The 18,855-nt window shown below is 37.0% G+C and overlaps 1 protein-coding gene across 8 annotated transcripts in view; it reads right to left on the bottom strand.

Annotated features, from left to right (window-relative positions):
* Positions 1-18,855, bottom strand: part of KTN1 (kinectin 1) — a 113,828-nt gene that overhangs the window by 65,281 nt on the left and 29,692 nt on the right. For all 8 annotated transcript variants that reach the window (XM_053927714.2, XM_053927718.2, XM_053927722.2 and 5 more), the window contains exons 2-6: positions 13,346-13,900; positions 11,689-11,826; positions 9,929-10,099; positions 5,557-5,687; positions 287-403 (exon numbers count right to left, since the gene is read on the bottom strand). In XM_053927714.2, coding sequence (XP_053783689.1) covers positions 287-403; positions 5,557-5,687; positions 9,929-10,099; positions 11,689-11,826; positions 13,346-13,871 — 1,083 coding nt within the window. In that variant the 5' untranslated portion in view covers positions 13,872-13,900. The remainder of the gene's footprint in view (positions 1-286; positions 404-5,556; positions 5,688-9,928; positions 10,100-11,688; positions 11,827-13,345; positions 13,901-18,855) is intronic.

Genomic DNA, 18,855 nt, shown 5'->3' with positions numbered 1-18,855 from the left:
GTCAGATCCAATTGAACAATGTTCCAAATGTCCAAATGCTTCTGTTATTCTGAAATTAGGATATGTATAAGTACTGTTATTTTAAAATCATAATTCAACTGTAGGCTATAAATAACTCAAAAGAGTAAGACCCCCCCACCACCACCAAAACTCTATAAGAAAATGACTTTTACTGGGTATTACTTTTTTATACAAATAATTAACTCAGAAATTATGAACAATTTCTAAAATCCTTCATTCCTTCCGATTCAGAAAGCATATCCTTCAAATAAAAGAATGTCTTCACCTGGGTTAAATGCTTACACCGATCCTTCATAGCAGCAGCATCTTCTTTCACAGCAGCAAGTAACTTGTCTTTTTCTTGAAGCTGATGTACAAGCGCAGTCAACTCTCCTTTACTTGACTACAATTGAGAAATCAATACAGTATTAGTAATTAACACACCCTAATGAACTTATGAATTAGCTAGCATCATGTTCTTAGACCAATGCAGAGCTTACTATGACATATAAAGCAGAATGACTGCCAACTACTTATCAGTAAAATGTCATTCAGAAAAGTCACTGTATCATTATATAATCTGATGCATATAATTGGGTACATGTGATCAAAAAAACAGATTTTTACAAAGAATTACAGGTCTTCCAGTTTAAACCCTGAGTCAAGAAAGCAATCTCCCCCTTTTCCTCCTAAAAGATCAAATGAACAGTATGAAACCAAAATGCAAAATGAACCAAAATGAAATAAATAGTCATCTGTAAAGTCAAAGCATAGTACCAGGAGAGACTGCCAAAAGATCACACACAAGTGCTGGACAGCCCGGTCAGAATATAACCAAAACCACAGAGGTGCCACGGGTGCATAGTTCCCTGAAGTTAACAGGCATACCCTGAGAAGTAAAACCAACAATCCTCCATCTCACATCAGGAGCAAGTGCAAAGAGAGAAGATAGGAATTTTCTTGGAAGAAGGTCTCGAGAAGCAGAACAAATAAAAAATGAAGAAATCATACAGAAAAACTTTACTGAGAGAGAGTAGCTGGTCATGACGCAGGGTCAAGGGAGACTCTCTAGTGAAACCCTCTATAGCGAAGCTTTATCAAGGAAGAAGGAAAGGCTAAAAGAACTGTTATACACACAGCCTTGTTTGCCACTCCCAGGTGGTCTAGTGGTTAGGATTCAAAGCTCTCACCAGTTAACCTTGGTCCTTCATTATCAATCTCCAAGCTCTCACCAGTTAACCTTGGTCCTTCATTATCAATCTCCAAGCACAGAGATGATTCAAGAGGTACACCCCTCAGTGGAAGAAGAATGCTGATCAAAGAAAAAATAAAACAGGGTCTATGCAAGATACAAGAAAAAAAGAAAGGAAAATAATAAGAAAAAACAAATGGCAAGTAAAGAAAAATCACCAGGAAAAGCCTGGCAAAGGGTAGACAAAAGCTTTAATTAAAAAAATATCACCATGATTTTTAGAAATCTAATATAACGGTCATTTCTGGAAAAACAAGAGCAAAGAAGAGTGCTCACAGAAAGAGCTCAGAGAGAAGGTAAGACCACAGAATGAGATAAAACATGAGCTGGCAAAACCCAAAGTAGAAGTAAAAGTAACACCATCTCAGAAATATCCAAATAGAAACAACAAACAGAAAAGGCTAGATTGCTAGGAGACATTCGAGTACAGGATGAAGAAAATAAAAAGAAGCAGAAAAAGAACAAAAGCTTTATTTTTTAGGACTAAAATATGAACGATAAAGACAGGCAAAGAAGATCCAACATATGCTTAATTGATACCCATTATTCCTATTATTTTAGGGAACATTGAATCCCATTATCGAAAAGACATGCTTCATCCCAATATTAATAGGAGAGTCAATGTAAAGACACAGTATAGTAAAATTACTGCTAAACTTTAAAGAGGCTGAATCCCTTGATGTTTGTACAGTAGGGTGGACAGTAGAAAGGTCCAATAAATAATAAACACTTGGTTGACAGCCCAAAGGATGTTTTTATTGTGAGTGTACTTTAACAAAAATACATGAAAAGAGTGCAAAATTCAGGCTGGTCTCAGACTTCTATCCAGCAATATGAATAGAGAGAATGGTAAAGTACAAAAACTTCTCAAAGAAAGTGACATCCAGAAACATTATCCCCCACCAAATTATCACTCAAGTATAAAGACGACAAAGAAGCATTTTAACTTGCCAGAATTTGGGAAATATAGTTTCCATGAGCCCTTCTTGAAGAAATTCCAGGAAAAACAACTTCAGCCAACAGAGAGATGAATACAGAAGCTATGGTAAAAGAACTGGTATCAAGCTCTGAACCCACCTTAAACTGTAGAATCAAGACTAAATCAAACATGAAAATGATAGTCACAAAACAAACATTAAATATTAAAAGTATCTGATAAACAAATGCTATCATTAACAAAAGCTGAGAAGGAAGAAAGAGAGAAGGTAGGAAAAAAATTAAGTAAGCACACCTCCTCCTATTATATAGCATGGGACCAAAACAGTCAGTAATTTAAAGTTGAAAAATCACATAATTGAGGCAAGTATATTTGAAGTCCAACACTAAGAAATTAATAATGAACTAAAATAATCAAATAAATCTTAAAATTTTCTTAATCACATTAAGAGTTAATATTTTTGAGCAATTACTGTATGCTGGGAACTCTAAGTACCTACTACGTATTGTCTCATTTAATTCTCACGATCTGATTATCTTTCCCATTCCAGAGATGGGAAAACTAAGGCTCCGAGGTTAAGTAACCTAAGGCCACAAAGCTCAACGCACATAGTCCAGATCTGAACGCTAGAAATGTGACTCCGGGGCCCAAGATCTTAACCTACACTTTAAATATAAAGCACACATCTTACAGCTTAAACACAAGGCATGTGCACACACACACACAACATTAACACCTAACTATGCAAACCCTGTAGCTTTTACTTTATTTCCCCCTTCCAATCTAAGCTTATTACTGTCACCTTTCCTAATCATTTGTCACTTATTTACAGTCCAGTACTCCAATGAAACTGTTTTCAGTAAGAATATCAAATCTAGTTTTTCAGTCCTTACACTCTTTGATCTCTCTAAAGCATGTCACTGTAACTTTCCCACCAAGCACTGGACTCTCAGCCCTTCTAAGCATCTGTGATTCTACTGTCTCCTGGTTTTTCTCCTCCTGCTGCTTTGTGATGGCTTTCCCTGCCCTTTAAATGTTAATGTTTCTCAGGGTTCATTCTTTAACTTTCTTACCACTCTCCACATACTCTCTGATCTAATATATATCCACCCTATGTATTGGTGATAGATTACTTGCCTAAATCACTCCCATTGCAATCTTTTTCAACTCCAGAAAAACATACATAGCCTCGACTGTGAAATGATTATATCCACTTAAATGATCCAAAGGAACCAAAAACAACTTCCTAAAATTTTTCACAATCCTCTACTCTCTCTTCTTCTGCAAAGTGTTCAAAAATACCATTATACCACATCTATTCAGTTAGTCAAGAGCAAAAACAAGGATTCATTCTAGACTCTTCTTTAGCTACCATATGTATAGTTGGAAAGTCCTCCACCTCTTCTATCTCTAGCCTGTGCCTATGCTGCTGCTCCTGCATTTATCTTCCCCTTTCCTTCCAGTGGTCTTTATTAGATTTGAGATTCGTTTACATCTGGGACCTTAAAATCTAAAAGGTCTGACCAAGACTGTTTCTCTGACAGAAAAAGGGATAAATTAAACTTACCTAGTCTTTCCCAAATACAGGGGACCTATGGGACACTGAATCCCTTCTGACGAGAACAGAACCACTCCATGAGAAACCCAGAACAGGGAGATTTTACACTAAAGCTCAACAATCCAAGGCGAGAGAAAAAATGTAAAGTTTCAAAATACTCTATTTCAAAATGCTATCTTCAGCAGTCCCCAATTCCTTCCTGGCCTACCTAAAATACCTATCAAGGGGAGTCTGATTTCCCAACCAGTCGCTAAAGTTCAAAGCTGTCTCAGACAATAAAATGACTACTCTTTTTTAATATACTTAGTCAATTAAAATAAGGTACATAAAATGACAAATTCTTCAATTAAGAATTTCAAGAACATTCTTTGCAACAGAATAATCTGACTTTGTATCCAATTACCCTCAAACACCTTGTTCACTCTGGGCCATTGCTGGCACTACATAAAGACTGTCCAATAAGCATATACAGTGTAAAATGCAGAGATTTATAAAACACATTGTCAACGGATACTTGAAAAGTACGGACAGACTTAAAACGCTACGATAAATGTTATGACAAAATAGTCTAGATTGTTATGAGAAACAACAGCAGGGAGAACAATTTAGACTGAGGAGTAAAATTAGCTTTATATGAGAAAAGGATTTTTAAGTAGAGACTTGAAAGAGGAATTAGCCGAGGGAGGAAACTGAGCAGGTGGAGGGGTTAGGGGAGTGGGGGGAGTGGGGGGTTGGGACAGTCCAAACAGAAGAAAAGGCTTGCTATGCTCTAGAGGAACCAGAAAAGACCTAGAATGGGAGAAATGTAATGAGGGGATGGGGAAGGTTATAGAGAAAGGCAGGCATAGACCTGGTAAAGAATTTGATTATATTCTAAGTGCAAGGAGAAAGGCACCAAAGGGTTTTAATAATAATTTAACCTGACTGACCTCTTAAAGGTCACCTTGCAGTTGTAGGGAAAAATAAATTAGAGGGTGAAGATGGAAAGCAGAAATATCACCTAGGAAGGTACTGAAGGTAACCAGGTAAGGAGTGATGGCTTGAACTAAAGGGGTTTCTAAGGAAATATAGAAGCCACTCAATGTTTTAAAGCAGGTAACTGGTTGGGGGGTGGGGGTGGCTGTGTGTGTGTGTGTGTGTGTGTGTGTGTGTGTGTGTGTTTAAACAAGGCCACCATCTAAGAATCACTACCAGGTTTTGTGTCATCTTATATTACACAAGTAACACTTGAAAACTTGTTACCTTTCCCAATATGACATAGTACACATAATACAGTGAGCATGACTCATGAGAAATTAAGTATTAACTTGAAAAATATTTTTTCTTTTACAAATTTTGTCATAGCAATGATTCTATTATCAAAATCACTTATTTTACAAGGGTAATACTACAAACACACACAAAAAACAGATTCCCAGGTTCTAGGAATGGCACTGCCTTCAGTAACAAAAACATTCCAAATATGCTATCCAGACATCACCTGACCTTGCTTTCAATACTTCCAATCAGAGGACAGCAAGGTATAACTTCGGTAATAGCCAAAGTGAAATAAATCATCTTACTTATAAGCAATTTGCTTTTGTCAGAACATCAAATGACTCAGACACCTAACTAAACTAAGTAAGTGTAATGATTAGTATGGGTACATGAAATAACTTCCAAGGGCATTCTAGAACTTTTAAATGTGACCATATGCTTTGGGGTATGAAGGATGGAAGTAGATGATAACTTATTGCTCTAGCAGAAGTCTTGCTTGGGGAACTTCTAATCATTGCTCCCACATACGCCCATAACCAAAACTATGCGCACCTTCTTTAAAGCCTCTTGTATCACACCTGACTTCTCCTTTAGCAGGTCTACAACACACAGGGCCTCATCTTCAGAAAATATCATCGTCTTCAAGGACAGGAGAAAATCTTTAAATTTCATTTCTGCATTTTCTTTGAAAAAAAAAGAGTTGACACTTAAAAGACAAAGTAACTTCAGCAAAGGTAAGCATCAAGAATTCCTAATCCAGAAAATCAATAACCAATACAAAACAGAGTTACACTGCAGGTTAACAAAAATAAGTACTCCAGTCAAGAGAGAGAAGTGTTTATCATCTTTAATGTAATATGGAATAATTACATTAACTGAAAACTTGCTCAAACTCTAAAATACTAGTGTCAATATACCATCACTTTAAAAATAAAAAATTGCTCAATGTCTAGTATGTGCTACATCTGTACTAGATATATTCACAAATATTCTCTTAACCTTAATACTCATGACATATAATCCAACTTCACAGATGAGAAAATAAGCTTGAAAAATAATTATTAAAAGGAAATCTGATTTTTCAAAGATCATCAAATACATACAAGCAATCCCGACATTTAAAAAAATAAATCTACGTATCAAACATCTGATTCACCCACCTCAATTCCTCGAATGCTCTTGTATTAGGCATCAACTTACTCTTCCCAAAAGCAACTACCACCCATTAGACCCCAAACTCCCAAGGCTTTTAATAATTCAGCTGCACTGTAAGTTTAAAAAGGCACTGTGTGCATGTGTGGGGACAAGGTGGTTGTGAGAACTCTGTACTACTGTGAACCTAAAACTGCTATTAAGAGATTAGTCTATTAAAAAATAATAATAAAAGGTGGTTATGAATCAGGATAGAAATCTTGCAAAAGACAATTGTAGAAGGGAAAACATTACCAGAGAACAAAATAGCTGTGAGCCCTTGGGCAATTCAAAGCCAGTGTCCAACTCTACAAAACTGAAAAGGTTGGACTAGAAAACGACCAATACCTCCTTTACTACAGGGGTCCCCAAACTGCATCCTTTACTACAGGGGTCCCCGACCAGCAGGCAACAGACCAGTATCGCACAGCAGGAGGTGAGCCAGCAAAGTTTCTTCTGTATTTACAGCTGTTCCCCATCGCTTGCATACAGCCTGAGCTCTACCTGCTGTCAGACACCTCCAGTCAGATCAGCAACAGCATTTGATTCTCATAGGAGCAGGAACGCTAGTGTGAACTGTGCATGTGAGGAATTCTAGGTTGCATGCTCCTCGTCCAATGCCTGATGATCTGAGGTGGAGCTGAGATAGTGATGCTAGCGCTGGGGAACAGCTGCAAATCTGCAAATACAGATCATCATTAGCAGAGAGGACTGACTAAACAGAGACCATAATAAATCAACTGCCTGCAGACTCATCAAAACCCTATCAGTGAGCGGCAAGTAACAATTAAGCTGCATCTGACGACAGGCTTTACAGTGGCAAGTGAGTTGATGTACTTCAATTGTACAGCTGCATCTGGTAGCAACAGGCTGTAAGTCAGAACCTGACACTTGTTTTAGTCTGTGTGTGGCCTGTCCATTATTTTATTTACTACTTCCGTTCGCAACTCTTTCCTGCACTGCGCACTTGTCTCAGTCACAATCTTGCTAAGCCCACATGCTAACCTTAGCTAAAATGAGTAAAAGAAAAAGTCACTGGAGAGCTTTTCTGAAAAGGGAAAGACCCAACGATGAGACAGAAGAGTCTAAGACTGCCAACAAAAAGAAAGCTAAATTTAAAAGAAAATACCAAGAGTATTACTTAAATTACGGGTTCATTACAACAGGTGGTTCACATTCTCCAAGCCCACTTTGCATAATACATGGCGACCAGCTATCCAACTGAGCCATGAAACCTTTAAAACTGCTTTGTTACATGGATACCAAGCCCCTGCATTAAAAGACAAGCCTTTGGAGTTTTTCCAAAGAAAAAAACATGAACATGAAGAACAGAAGCAATTATTGAAGGCCACCACTTCATCAAATGTGTCTGCACTGAGAGCATCTCTCTTAGTGGCTGACCACATTGCTAGAGCTAAGAAGCCCTTTACTATTGGTGAAGGGTTGATGCTGTCTGCTGCTAAGGACATTTGTCATGAACTTTTAGGAGACGCTTAAGTCCAAAAGATGGCATGTGTTCCACTTTTGGCTAGCACCATAACTAGACAAACTGATGAAATAGCAGAGGATACTGAGGCACAATTGTTATAGAGGATTCATGAGTCACCTTGGTACACAATCCAAGTTGATGAGTCTATCGATGCTGACAAGGCAACAATGTTGCCTTTTTGTGTGATGTATTTTTCAGGAGGATGTGCAGGAGGGTATGTTATGTGCACTTTAATTGCCAATCTAACACCACAGCTGCAGAAGCCTCTGTATGATTACATATCAGGAAAATTGAATTGGTCATTTTATGTTGGTACATGCATGGATGGAGCGGCTGCCATGACTGGACAGCTTTCTGGTTTCACAACTCAGGTCAAAGAGGTCGCTTCTGAATGTGAGTCTGTGCACTGTTTCATCAATAGAGAAATGCTAGCTACTCAAAAAATCTCACCTGAACTTAACAATGTTTTGCAGGATGTGATTCAAATTATCAACCACATTAAAGTACATGCCCTTAACTCACTTCTGTTCACGCAGCTGTGTAAGGAGATGGACGCAGAGCACACGTCTTCTCTCACACACAGAACTGAGACGGCTTTCCAAAGGCAGATTACTGGCCAGAGTTTCTGGGTTATGAGAGCCGCTCCAGAGATTTCTTTCAGAAAAATAGTCACCTCTGGCAGCACATTTCAGTGACAAAGAATGGGTCAAAAACTTGCTTACTTGTGTGACACATTCAACTTGACCAATGAACTCAATCTGTCACTTCATGGGAAAATGACAACTATGTTCAAGTTGGCAGGTAAAGTGGCTGCATTCAAAGCCAAACTGGAATTATGGGGGCAACGAGTGAACATTGCCCATAATTCCAACGGGATTTTTGACATGTTTCAAACATTAGCAGAGATTTTGAAAGAGACTGAGCCAGGGCCTTCTTTCTCCCAGCTGGACCATGTTCACCTATCTCAGCTTTCGGAAGAGTTTGAGCATTACTTCCCAACCACAAAAGACCCCCTGAACTGGGAAGGAATGGATCCATAACCCATTGTGAGTAAGCCAGGTGAATCGACTTTGTCCGTGCTAGAAGAGGATCAACTGCTTGAGATTGCAGATGATGGTGCCCTTAAAAGAGTGTTTGAGACAACTGTAAACCTCCATACGTTCTGGATTAAAGTCAAGGTGGAATAGCCTGAGACTGCCACAAAAGCAGTGAAAAACCTGCTTCCATTTCCAACATCCTATCTTTGCAAAGGTGAGTTTTCTGCAGTGACAGCAACCAAAACGAGATTACAGAGTAGACTGGACATAAGCATCACACTTCATGTGTCACTGTCTCCCATCACCCCTAGATATGGACCTTCTACTTGTAGGAAAACAAGCTCAGTGCTCCCACTGATTCTGCATTATGGTGAGTTGTATAATTATTTCATTATATATTACAATGTAGTAATACAGAAATAAAGTGCATAATAAATGTAATGCACTGGAATCATCCTGAAACCATCTCCCAACCCACCCCCCACCCACAAGTCCATGAAAAAATTGTCTTCCACGAAACCAGTCCCTAGTGCCAAAAAGGCTGGGACCACTGATTTACTACAGTATTACTGGGTTGTCTAAAGTCTGTTTAGTTTTTTCCATAAAATAAGACACATTTTTCATTTTCACCAGTAACTTCATTGACTTAGATATTTTTAGTATGCCGACTCTCTCCCACATGGTATAACACTGATCTCAATTATTGTCTTGATTTGATCACTATCAACTTCAACTGGTCTATCCTACCATGGAGCATCGTCCAGTGAGAAATCTCCAGCACGAAACTTCACAAACCACTTTTGACATGTTTCATCAGTCACAGCACCTTCTCCAAATATAGCACAAATCTTTTTTTGCATTTCAGTTGCATTTTTACGCTTCTTGAAATAATAAAGCATAATATGCTGAAAATGTTGTGTATTTTCTTCCATCTTCAATATTAAAATGGCTACACAAAAACTCGCCAATTTTGATGTTTTTTTAATGCACACTGATATACCAGCTGTCACAATACAATCTAACAAAATTGTTTCAAATGAAGTTAAAGACAATTAAGCACTACTAGAACTATCTTACAGAAAAGCCAAACTTTTTTTGCCAACTCAATATATTAGTCTTTTGCAATTCATTGTTTCTATGAAAAAATGTGCTCAACTCCATCAGAACTCAAAAATGTGTTTTTTCAATACAACAGTCTATATATTACCTTTGTCAGTTTCCATCTTCAGCTTTTTAGTTGCCATTTTCTGGATTCCTTCTACTTGGTCAGGTTTAATCAGATCAATAACCTCTCTCTTATCCACCCCAGGACTTGAGTCTACATTATCCATCAAAGGAATATAAGTAGTTGCATGAATAAGAGGTTCATCTACCAAGACTGCAATTTAAATTCAAAAGAATTATAATTACTCAGTGCTTTTATAACAGTAATTAAATAACATGCAAGCATATTCAAGTTTAATGATAAATGCAGTTATTTTCAAACCTCTAGTACTACCTAAACTTGGCTTTAAAATACTGTTTTATCATTTAACAAATCAAAACACAGTCCTAGTTCAGTACTATTTGATAGTACAGTAAATATTTAAATCACTTAAAAATTTGCAGCCTATCTCCTTTCTAATAGTATCTGAAAATTTCTCCTTGTAAATCCATTACATTTTAGTTAGTTCTGATTTTTCTCCTATTTTAACTAAGAATCCATTCACATTTAATTAGTGCTCAAGAAAAACTTAATTTTTCTTCATGTTGGTCCTTAACTGAATTCTTATTGCAACTGATAATTTTCAATTGAGTTCCTTTCACTTGCTGTATCACTTACAGATATATTCTCACTTCTAATAGTTAAGCCTCTAATTTCTGTGGTACATCTTACTACACTGGTTAAAATTTCCAGAACATTGAAAGTGGAGGAAGAAAGCCTCTTTATTTCGTACCTAATTTTAATGGGAAGAATTCTATGAGTGTGAACAAAAGGCTGATGTCTGTTGGTTAGAGATACAAACTTCCCTATTCATAGGGCAATCTCTCTATATTCCTTTTTGAAAAGACTTCTGGGCATGCATAATTCTTTTATTTGAAACATAATAAATATTTAATGTTATCAAATATTTTGGGGTAATATTTTTCTGTACACTTATTTACTATAATTTTAATGCAAATAACAGAATTTTACTTTTTCCCTTTCCAATTTTACTATTTTGTAGCACTAGTTGATACCACAGCCCAGTATTATTTGATAATCACTGTTTAAATGACATAAATTTCATAGCTAAATTTTTCCTATATAACCCTGAACATATAAAAATTGCACCCTCATTTGCAATTGGCTATTTCCCATATATACATGCAAATTATATTCAGGAAATAATTGGGAATGTAAAGTAATGAAAGATAAAGTCCTCAAGCATAATCCTTAGGTGATATTAAAAAGTATAAGGGTCTGGCCTAGTGTGGCCCAGTGGATTGAGTACTGGCCTGCAAACCAAAGGGTCGCCAGTTCAATTCCCAGTCAGAGCACATGCCTGGATTGCAAGCCAGGTCCCCAGCTGGGGGCGTGTGAGAGGCAACCACACACTGATGTTCCTCTCCCTTTCTCCCTCCCGTCTCCTCTCTCTAGAAATTTTTTTTTTTTAAGTGTAAGTATTTCAGGAATATTTTTCTTCTATAAAGTTTGTATGCTATTTACATTATTTTTAAAACTTAGTTAAGAATGAGAGAATATTTATAAATGTTTTGTCTTACTTAAATTTCCAATACTTCTTGAGTACAAACTTATACCCTGCCCATCTGTCAAAGCACGACAAAGCCACAAAGCTAAAGAGAACCCAGGACTCGCATTAGCATTAAAGCTATCACAGTACATATTAAGCTGGGGATTGAAGAGCACATGAGGGCTCTAGGGCCCTTATCAGAGTGTACTTCTCTAGAATTAGTGCTTATAAAATACATATCGACGCGTTTCACCATTTTCTGTCTTCTGCTTCTTTGATGAAACCTTCTTCTTTCCTGATCCACTTTCTTGTCTAGTCTCTTGGGGGAGGGGTAATGATTCTTGTTTTTTTGAAGGAGTCATAAGAGTTTCCACCTTTTTATCCTGATCATCTTTATTAAAAATAAATGAAAAAGCATATTAAAAATAAATTAAAACAATAACCCCACCAGAAAAGACACAGTTGTTAATGAAAATTTCCAGAATGCTTCACCATTCAAATTTTAAACTCTCATATATAATTCTTCCACTAATAATTTGTCATTCTAGCTTTCTTACTGTTATATCTACTCTTTAACTTGCTCCTTCTTTTATACCTCATATCTCTGCCACTCCTATTATTTATTCTGTGACAACCATAGTTTAGTAATTCAACTTAACTTCAGAAAACAGTAACCTTGTAACTAGTCTGTCTGTATCAAATATGTCCCATATAATTTGTACTCCCAAATTCTGCCAAAGAATTTTTCTAAATTTCTTTCTAAAGAAATTTAGAAAATGTTTATCTTTCTAAAACATAAATCTGACCATGTAAACTAATCTGCTTGAAAATCTTCAACAGTGAGTAAAATATAATATCCCAGCTCTTTAGCACTGTATATAAAAACCATCATGGTCTAACCACTGTGTATCTTTTCAGCTTTGTTTCCTAACACTCCCTACTTCATATTTCATGGTTCAACAATACACTGTACTCTTATAACTTTGTGCATTTACACACAATATTCTGCCAGTGTGGAATGAGACCCCATTATTTGCTTGGTGACGTGATTCACTCTGGAAGACCCAGCTTAGGCACTCTCTCCCTTATAAAGCTTTTTGGCCCTGGTCCCCATAAGTAGTAGCTGTTTGGGCTTCTGTGCTTCTTCTATACTTTATACATCTCTTCTATGTCATGTTTTATTATTGGTTTACATATTCTTTGCCCTTCTTCTTGGAATACCCTACTCCCACCCCTTCCTGGCCACCCAAATAAACTAGCTAGTATTTACTCAATCTTTTAGACTAATTTCAGTCATTATATGATCTAAGTGGCCAATACAGAACTCCTATACTGGTTCAGATACACCTAGATCATTATACAAAACTTTTTATTTCATAATATTTATGGCTGTGTCTACAGCTAGCATGTGAATACCTTGAAAATACACTATTCATCTCTGTAGTCCTAGCACTTAGTATAATGCCTACCATAAAACAGATGTATACTAACTGTTTGCAAAACCAGTCAAGGGTAAAAAGCTGTATCTGATTTATCTCTTCATCTTTAATTCCTATCACAGTGATTAGAGAGTATTGGCTGAAATAACTGTAAATGTTTCTAACTGTTGGCACTTACAGGTCCTTAGTAGTATTAATAAAAGAGTTAATTTTGTATATTTCTACTAAAGGTCTTTCCAATATGTGTAATATGAATTTTAATTATAAATGCAGTTTTATAATCAATACTAATTATTTCTGTCAGCACTAAATGTTAATGAAAGCAAACACACAGTAAAAAGGATAATGACCTTGGCTTCAGGCTTAGTATTTAACATTCTGTGCACACACCTAATAAAGTATCAGAACTTCAAAATGTAAAATTATTAAAACAAATAAAATCATCCAATAAAGTTAAATAGATTATAATACCGCTTCCATTTTTAGTCTTCTTCTGCCCTGGTTTCTTCTTTGAAGCAACTGCTTCAGAGGGGGGGGTGGGCTGTACAGTAACTGGGACAGGTTCTACTTTTTTGCCTGGAATCTTTGATACATCACTTTCTTTGGTGACCTGCTCTTCAAGTACAGGCTTGTGTTTCTTTTCCTTCCTTTTTCTTTCTCTAACACTACTTGAAGTTTCAGCCACGTTCAGTGCAACAGGTACAAGCTGCTCATCTTCTATAGCCAAGGCATCAGATAACTTAAAGTCCCGGGGTACACTTTCAGAATCAGATTCATGGAGGTTCCCATTCTGGATTTCTTTCTTTTTATTCTTTTTCTTTTCTGCTTTCTTTTTATCTGTTTTGGTAGGAATAAGTTTTTGTTCTCTTTTCTGTTTTGCAAGAACTTCATCATATAATGTTTCTTTCATGAAAAGCCAAAAGAAGAGGAAAATTACTGTAATAACTACTGAAGGAATAAGAACAATAAAATATGTTGACTCATAAAACTCCATCATGCTTTTTTGTTGATGTGATCCTATAAAACCTAAAAGGGAAAGGAAAAAAAAAACCTGAGTTAGTCTTGTAAAAATTAAATATACAAAACATCTATTTCAAGTAGTATTTTAGACCTAACCGAACTACAAATTTAAGCAGGTTAGTTGTTTAAATCACATACTTTATCAAATATACTATGGAGAAAAAATGTATAGTACCTAGAAAGGGTGTAACATATCCTTCTATTTTTCAATCATGTGAGAAAAATAACTTTGACATTTCCCCCCAAAATATCCACTTTTGACAATTAGTATTTAGCTTCTTTTATCATGAAAAGTTCATAAATACTACTACTATACGTGGAAATAAAGAAGCATTAACTATTACCAACACACTGGATATTCACTAAAAGTATCACACTCCTAATGCCAAAAAAAAAAAAAAAGAGGTGGTTCATTTAGAGAGTTGAGTCCATTTGCAAACTGCTAGCACCTTTATTCCAGTGACTATCAGCCTCATGACGTGCTGGGATACATCAAGAATATGGAAATATATTAAGTCAAAATCTAAATGTTAGAATGGCCCTGGCCGGTGTTGCTCAGTTGGTTGTAATGTCATCCCATTAACCAAAAGGTCACAGGTTTGATTCCCAGTCAAGGCACATGTCTAGCCTGGGGTTCAGTCCAGGATGGGGGTACGTATGAGAGGGAACGGATGGATGTGTCTCACATCGATGTTTCTCTTCCTCTCTCCCTCCCTCCCCTCCCCTCTCTCCAAAATCAATAAGCATTCCCTCGGGTGAGGATAAACAAAATGTTACAGTATATCATTTGGCATTAAAATAAATTATAAATTAGATGCTTTGCTTTTCTTGATTTTTTCAAGGTACTCCTTACTGAAAACAAGTTGTATTGCAAAAACAAAACTGGCTATCACCATCCTTCTCAACCACTAAAAGGCTTTGCCTCATCAACAGAATATGAATCCTACTTTTAGATTCACCCAATAGCTTCAGAAAATAAAAGTGTGATCTGAATCTGCCTACCCAGATCTGCCTTGAATTATACCCCTCATATGAAGGGCAGTTTCAGCTAAAATTAAACCTCAAAGTGCGAATGATTCTGATGTTTAGTCTAGATATCAATATTCCTATAAACATGTATGAGCTACATAAAGTGCCTTGTATTCTTGTAACTCATCTCAAATTTATTGTGGAAAAAGGCAAGGTACGTAACGCAGATGGAATTAAATCCCATAATTAAAGTTAACTTTTGCAATTTTAATAGTACAAATAAATCTGAGAGTTTTAAAAGTTTTTGAGCCCTGACTGGTGAGGCTCAGTTGGTTGGGCATCCTCCTGCAAAGCAAAAGGTCACTGATTCCATTCCTGGTCAAGGCACATGTCTGGTTGCAGGTTCAGTCCCCAGTCACATTTAAGGGCAATAAATTGATGTTTCTCTCCTTTCCCTTTCTCCCTCCCTTCCCCTCTCTCTAAAAATAAACAAACAAAATCTTTTTTTAAAAAGTTCTTTTTTGATACGAAGACTTAAAAAACAGATAATGATTAAAGAAACCAAATTCCACCTAAACAGAAGAATCATTATTCTAAGTATTTTAGAATTACTTATCTCCTTTAAAGTTGGATAAATCTGAGTTTATCCAAAATAAGACTTCACCAGAACTATTTTAATAAGACTCATGAATTTTCCAAGACAAAATAAAGCTAGTCACCATTGTCTGTGTTAACTGCCAAGATAGAGACCTAAGAATTGTATATTGATAACATAATAAACTTAAGCTTATTAAGTTTAACTTTGTCTTTCAACTTATATGTCATTTTAAAATGCAGATATACGTTATTCAAGTTACAGCAGGAATGGTCCAAGTCTGAAAATAGCAAGAAATGTAACCTGAGAAAACAGATGTTTATTAGGTATATTATTAACCTTTGTGATTGAAACAGCATTTGTTAACATCTTGCACTTGCATAAGCAATTTTTTAATTGGTATTAACACAATCCTGGGCTTCTTAAGATAAGCTTTTAACAAGTCGAAGGGGAATAGCAATCATGTGCTAACAAAATACTAAAACTTCACACAGAATTGTTCTACTTTGGAGTGCTTTTAGGGAGCAGAAACATGTTTTATTTTGTTTTCTTGTCTGTTTGTTTTAATACTACTGAATTCTGGCCAAGATGGAGGCATGGGTAGATACACTTCACTTCCTTGCACAACCAAAAGGGTAACAACCAACTTAAAAACAAAAAACAACCAGAAGAGTCAGAAAGTCAAACTGGATGGAAGTCTGACAACAAAGAAGTTAAAGAAGACACATTCATCCAGAGTGGTAGAAGGGGCACAGATGGGAAGCTGGGACGGACAGGACACATGATGGCTAGCAGACCTGGCTGGGCCAGGCAGTGGACCAGAATATTCCACATTCGGGTGCAGATAAGCCAGGAGGAACAACGGGAGAGCAAGACAAACCACACAAACCAGGGTTCCGGTCCAGGAAAATAAAGCCTCAAAAACCTCTGCCTGTAAAACACTGTGGGGGTTGTGGCAGCAGGAGAAATTCCCAGTCTTACAGGAGATCCTTTGGAGAGGCGCACAGGATCTTAGAACATGCACAAGCCCGCCCACCTGGGAATGGGCACCTGAAAGGGCACAATCTGCTTCTGGGAAGCGAGGGAAGTGGGGCAAGAGCCAAGTAAACAGCACTGTTCCCTCTCTGACCCCTCCCCCACAAACAGTGCCACAACACAGTGATGTGGGTTGCCCTGCCCTGGCAAATACCTAAGGCTCCACCCCTTACAACATTACAGGCACTCAGAGACAAAGAAATATGGCCCAAATGAAAGAATACACCAAAACTCCAGAAAAAGAACTAAGCAATGAGGAGAAAAGACAACCTATCAAATACAGAGTTCAAAACACTGGTAATCAGGATGCTCACAGAAATGTTTAAGTATGGTCACAAAATAAAGAAAGAAATGAAGGCTATGCAAAATGAAATAAAGGAAAATATACAGAGAATCGACAGTGAAGGGGTGGAAACCAGGACTCCAATCAAGGATTTGGAACAAAAGGAAGAAATAAACATCCAAAGGGAACATAATGAAGAAATGAGAATTCAAAAAAATATGCAGAGAGGCTAAGGAACCTCTGGGACAATTTTAAATCTTCCAACATCAAAATCATAGGGGTCCCAGAAGGAGAAGAGGAAAAGCAAGAAACTGGAAACCATATTTGAAAAAATAATGAAGGAAAACTGCCCCAATTTGGTGAAGGAACTAAACATGAAAGTCCAGGACACTCAGAGGGGCTGAAAGCTGTTGGATCCAAGAAGAAACACACCAAGGCACATCATAATTACATTACCCAAGATTAAAGATAAGGAGAGAATCTTAAAAGCAGAAAGAGAAAAGGAGACAGTTACCTACAAAAGAGTTCCCATTAGACTATCAGCTGATTTCTCAAAAGAAACCTTACAGGCAAGGAGGAGCTGGAAAGAAGTATTCAAAATCATGAAAGGCAAGGACCTGCATCCAAGATTACTCTACCCAGCAAAGCTATCATTTAGAATGGAAGGGCAGATAAAAGTACTTCCCAGACAAGGTCAAGTTAAAGGAGTTCATCATCACCCAGTCCTTATTATATGAAATGTTAAAGGGGCTTGCTTATCTAAGAAAAAGATGATCAAAACCATGAACAGTAAAATGACAACAAACTTACAACTATCAACAACTGAACTTGGAAAAACAAAAACTAAGCAACAACTAGAACAGGAACAGAATAGAAATGGAGATCACATGGAGGGTTATCAGTGCAGGGGTGGAGAATGAGGGAAAAAGGTACAGGGAATAAAAAGCATAATTTGTAGGCACAAAATAGACAGGGGGAGGTTAAGAAAAGTATAGCAAATGGAGAAGCCAAAGAACCTATATGTACGACCCACAGACATGAACTAAGGGGCGGAAGGGTGGCATGCAGGGTGGAGGGGAATAAAGGGAAGAAAAAATTGGGACAACTATAATAGCATAATCAATAAAATATACTTCTAAAAAAATCACCATCCACAGGTTACACAGGCTGTTCAACGTGGATATGTCCTGAGCAAAAATAAATTTTAAGATTTATGAAGCACTAAAATGAATTTAAAAGAGTGTTGACTTTTAATGAACATTCTGCCTGGGCTCCAGAGATTTCTTCTTATAGGGCTTTAAGGTCCAAACTATTTGCATGGTCTTGGAAATGCTAAGCCAAAAAATTTAAGTGGTCCCAAGCTGGTGGTACCCATAGTGCATGCAGCAAAAGCAAATGCACATCTTTTCTCCTGAAGAGGAGAAGGTGAAAGCTGAGAAAAATGTTAAAAGACAACTAAAATAATCTGGGCAAGAGATGATTAAAGCAAGTTGGTTACAAGGCATGTATTAAGAAGTACTCAAATTCTAGATACATTATGAAGGTAGAGACAGGATGATTTGTGGGATGTGAGAGAATAAGCAAAGACAAAGACAACTCCAAAGCTTTTAGACTAAGCCAAAAACAATAAAACTGTCCTTTATTGAGATGGAGGAAATGTGGAAAGGACATGGTTGGGGTTAAAAACCAGGAATTAGGTTTTCGACAAGTGAAGATGTCCAGTAGACAGCTAAACAAAAGAGTGCTTGGGCAGGTGAGACACTCGAGATATAAATTAAAAGTATTCAGAACATGAATTCTAGTTAAAGCCCTAAGCATGGATACAATCATCAACAGAATGGGTGTAACTACAGCCCAGGTCTCAAGACTGAGGCCCTGGGCAATTCAACAACAGGAAGATAAAGACCAACTTACAAAGGAGACTGAGAAGGAGAGGGAGAAAGAAAATAAGGAGCATATTGCATGGTTGCTAAATGAATAAAGTGTATGAAGACAAAGAAATTGATCAACTATGTCACATGGTGTTAGTAAATAAAGTACAATTAAAACTAGGCATTGACCGTTGGATTTAGCAAGTAG

This window comes from Desmodus rotundus, chromosome 7, assembly GCF_022682495.2.
Source record: "Desmodus rotundus isolate HL8 chromosome 7, HLdesRot8A.1, whole genome shotgun sequence".
NCBI classification, from domain to species: domain Eukaryota; kingdom Metazoa; phylum Chordata; class Mammalia; order Chiroptera; family Phyllostomidae; genus Desmodus; species Desmodus rotundus.
This window is presented reverse-complemented; position numbering and strand designations above follow the sequence as displayed.